Source organism: Notothenia coriiceps, unplaced genomic scaffold, assembly GCF_000735185.1.
Source record: "Notothenia coriiceps isolate Sejong01 unplaced genomic scaffold, NC01 NC01_scaffold00027863, whole genome shotgun sequence".
Taxonomy (NCBI): Eukaryota; Metazoa; Chordata; class Actinopteri; order Perciformes; family Nototheniidae; genus Notothenia; species Notothenia coriiceps.
In genome coordinates, this window is record NW_011360564.1 from 44 (window position 1) to 2815 (window position 2772).

The following is a 2772-nucleotide window of genomic DNA, read 5'->3' on the forward strand; positions in this document are numbered from 1 at the left end:
GTTTTGGCCACAAGAGCTCTGTTTTCAAGCCTGAGTCTATTTAATGTATTGTTTTGGTTGTGTGTGATTTATTTAATAATTTTAATTTATTTGTTTTTATTATATATCATTTATATATTTCAATATTATTTCACATTTAATTTGCAATGTTCAATAAAAGGTTCTCTTTGAAAGGTTGTACTTGAATTATTATTATATATTATCATTATGTCAGTTGTCTAAAATGGTCTTACAACGGTCGACAATATTATCGTTTATCGCAATAATTTCCAGGAAAATGTATCGTCCAACAAAATTAATTATCGTGACAGGCCTATGCGTGCGTGCGTGCGCGTAGGGGTTGCACCTGTAAGGATATGAACTGAAGGATAATCCGCTTTTGGACAGCTCCTGTCATTGAAAGCTGAAATGATCCTTTCCCTTTCAATTTAAGTTGCTGTTGACCTTTTTTCTTTCATTTTGTATCCATTTACAGTCGCATTTCCACTTTTACGGGGTCTATGCTGGTTCTCAGCGATCAATACCGTTCACTCTCACAAACCAATCATCAGCCTCAGCCCAGGTTACCTTTGACCTGGCGGAATACACTGACTTCTCTGTGAGGTTCCCCCAGCCCTTAGCAAGTACGTAGTTACATAAACAATGCCGCATTTAGGAAGACAAATGTTTTTGTGTAAATTAGAGCTTTGGCCTTTGTTTTGTGATCATTTTTGTGCATTTTTAGGTGCAGAGAAAGAGCCAGGTGTGAGTGTTGTGGAGCTCCATGGCAACCAGACAGTGGACTGTTCCCTTGTCTTCTTCCCAACCCAGGTAACCTTTTGACCAATCTCCAGTACATAAAGCACCAAGCTCAAATGCATCATTTAACTTCCATGAATTGATTGTTCTCTAAACCCTTCTTCTGAACATAGACTGTGCCATCATTGCTTAATGACTATAGAGTGCCACAGTGACGCGTCCTAAAACCCGGAAGTAAACTCCTTCCGGTTCCTTCCACAAAAACCAATGCAATTTCTCCATAGGAGTTTGGAAAATAGCTGGAAATAAGGTCTTTGGTTGAAACACATTTAAGAGACGGATCACGTTTTGTTCAGCCGGATAATCTCCACATGTCTTCCCTACTTTTATAATTTTCTATTCATAAATCTAATCGCCAGAAGCAAAATGCTAACGTTATGCTATAAACGAACTACAGCAGGGTCACGCCAACTTAAGATCCATATTCAAAACTACAGATTCTAAATGGTACAAGTTGAAGCGTTTGTTTTAACAGTTTGCAGGAGGCAGGAACTTGCTTTCAAGCAGAACAGGGGAAAACAAACTCAGAGGAGTGTTTACGTGTTCGGTGTAATGACGTACAACGGCTTCGATAACTTTTGTAGCCCTATTCAGCCACATGTTAACAACCATCCTTTCTTCAGACACGTAAACTCTTCAGAAATCACCAGTGGGGTCACTGCTGATGTATTTAATGTCGTAGAACAAAACGTGTTCCGTCTCTTCAATGTGTTTCAACCACAGACCTTATTTCCAGCTATTTTCCTAAATCCTATGGAGAAATCTCATTGCTTTTTGTCGAAGGAACCGGAAGTGGTAAAAATGCTAACTTACTTCCGGGTTTTGAGACGCGTCACTGTGGCACTCTATTACTGAGTTGTTTAGGTCTGCTGTTGTTGATGCTGCTGGTTTAATGTTCTGCACAGAGCCCTTGATTCAAGTTGGCATAATTGAAATGGAGTGGAACTTGTGCTCAAGAAAATATGACAGGCATAACAACCATAACTAATGGGGGCAGGGCTAAGCGAACGATCAATTACTGATCTTGCTATCGCTCATCTCATAGCTTTAAATATCTTAGTTAAATATTGAAGAAGAGGTCGACAGTGAAGGAAAATGTATTCCTGCAGGCAGCAGGCTATGACTTTGACCTGCCGTTGATGGTCAACGGGTTGAGATGGCCCACTGCTTCGCTATCTCCTCTCCCCACTCCATCCTCCTCGTGCACCTACTCCTCACTGTCAGATGGCAGCAGGAAGCATGTCGTCAAACCCCTTCCCCAGTCTGTCACCATGGCGACACAACGGTCACTGCGCATACAGGCCACAGGTGGGGTCATAAGAAGCGAGTATACTGTCAAATAGTATGTGAACAAGACAACTGTCTCACATGACAGTAGTTTCATGTAGCGTCATGTTTTTCTATTCTAGTACTGTGCGCACCACTGGAAATGTCACCCTCCAGCCTAGAGTTCCAAGTGGACCCCCTGGCTACACAGTTTGATGCTAACACTAAGGTATGAACATGGATCTATCTGCAGTTTATCACATTTCTTACCTCATTCTATTCCCTTGTTCCATCTATAGCTTTTCCTGAACCTTCTTACTGAATCCCAAAATTCTCACCACTCCTCTCTCCCTCCGCAGACTGTGGAGCTGAAAGCAGTGTGTGAAGAGAGCGTGTTTTGGCGCAGGTGTGTCGGGAAACATGTGAATTGGTGGTTTGACTGCGGAACAAAAGCATTACCGACAGAGCAAAGAAGAGATGGGGAGCTGTGTTTGGTGTGTCCATCATCAGGCAGTCTGGGGCCCGGTCAGTCCATCTGCTTGACGGTCAGCATCCACCCTGAGGCCATCACAACAGGTGAGAAATGATTGCACACACACACACACACACACACACACACACACACACACACACACACACACACACACACACACACACACACACACACACACACACACACACACACACACACACACACACACACACATT

The 2772-nt window shown here is 42.6% G+C and overlaps 1 protein-coding gene across 1 annotated transcript; it reads left to right on the forward strand.

Moving 5' to 3' along the window:
• Positions 1-475: 475 nt before the first annotated feature.
• On the forward strand, positions 476-2640 carry LOC104957857 (uncharacterized; the record flags this gene model as incomplete). The annotated part of the gene is made up of 5 exons (XM_010785533.1): positions 476-623; positions 725-810; positions 1908-2106; positions 2208-2293; positions 2424-2640. Coding segments are annotated over 5 exons (736 nt in total), but the record flags the coding sequence as incomplete, so codon positions are not given.
• Positions 2641-2772: the final 132 nt, after the last annotated feature.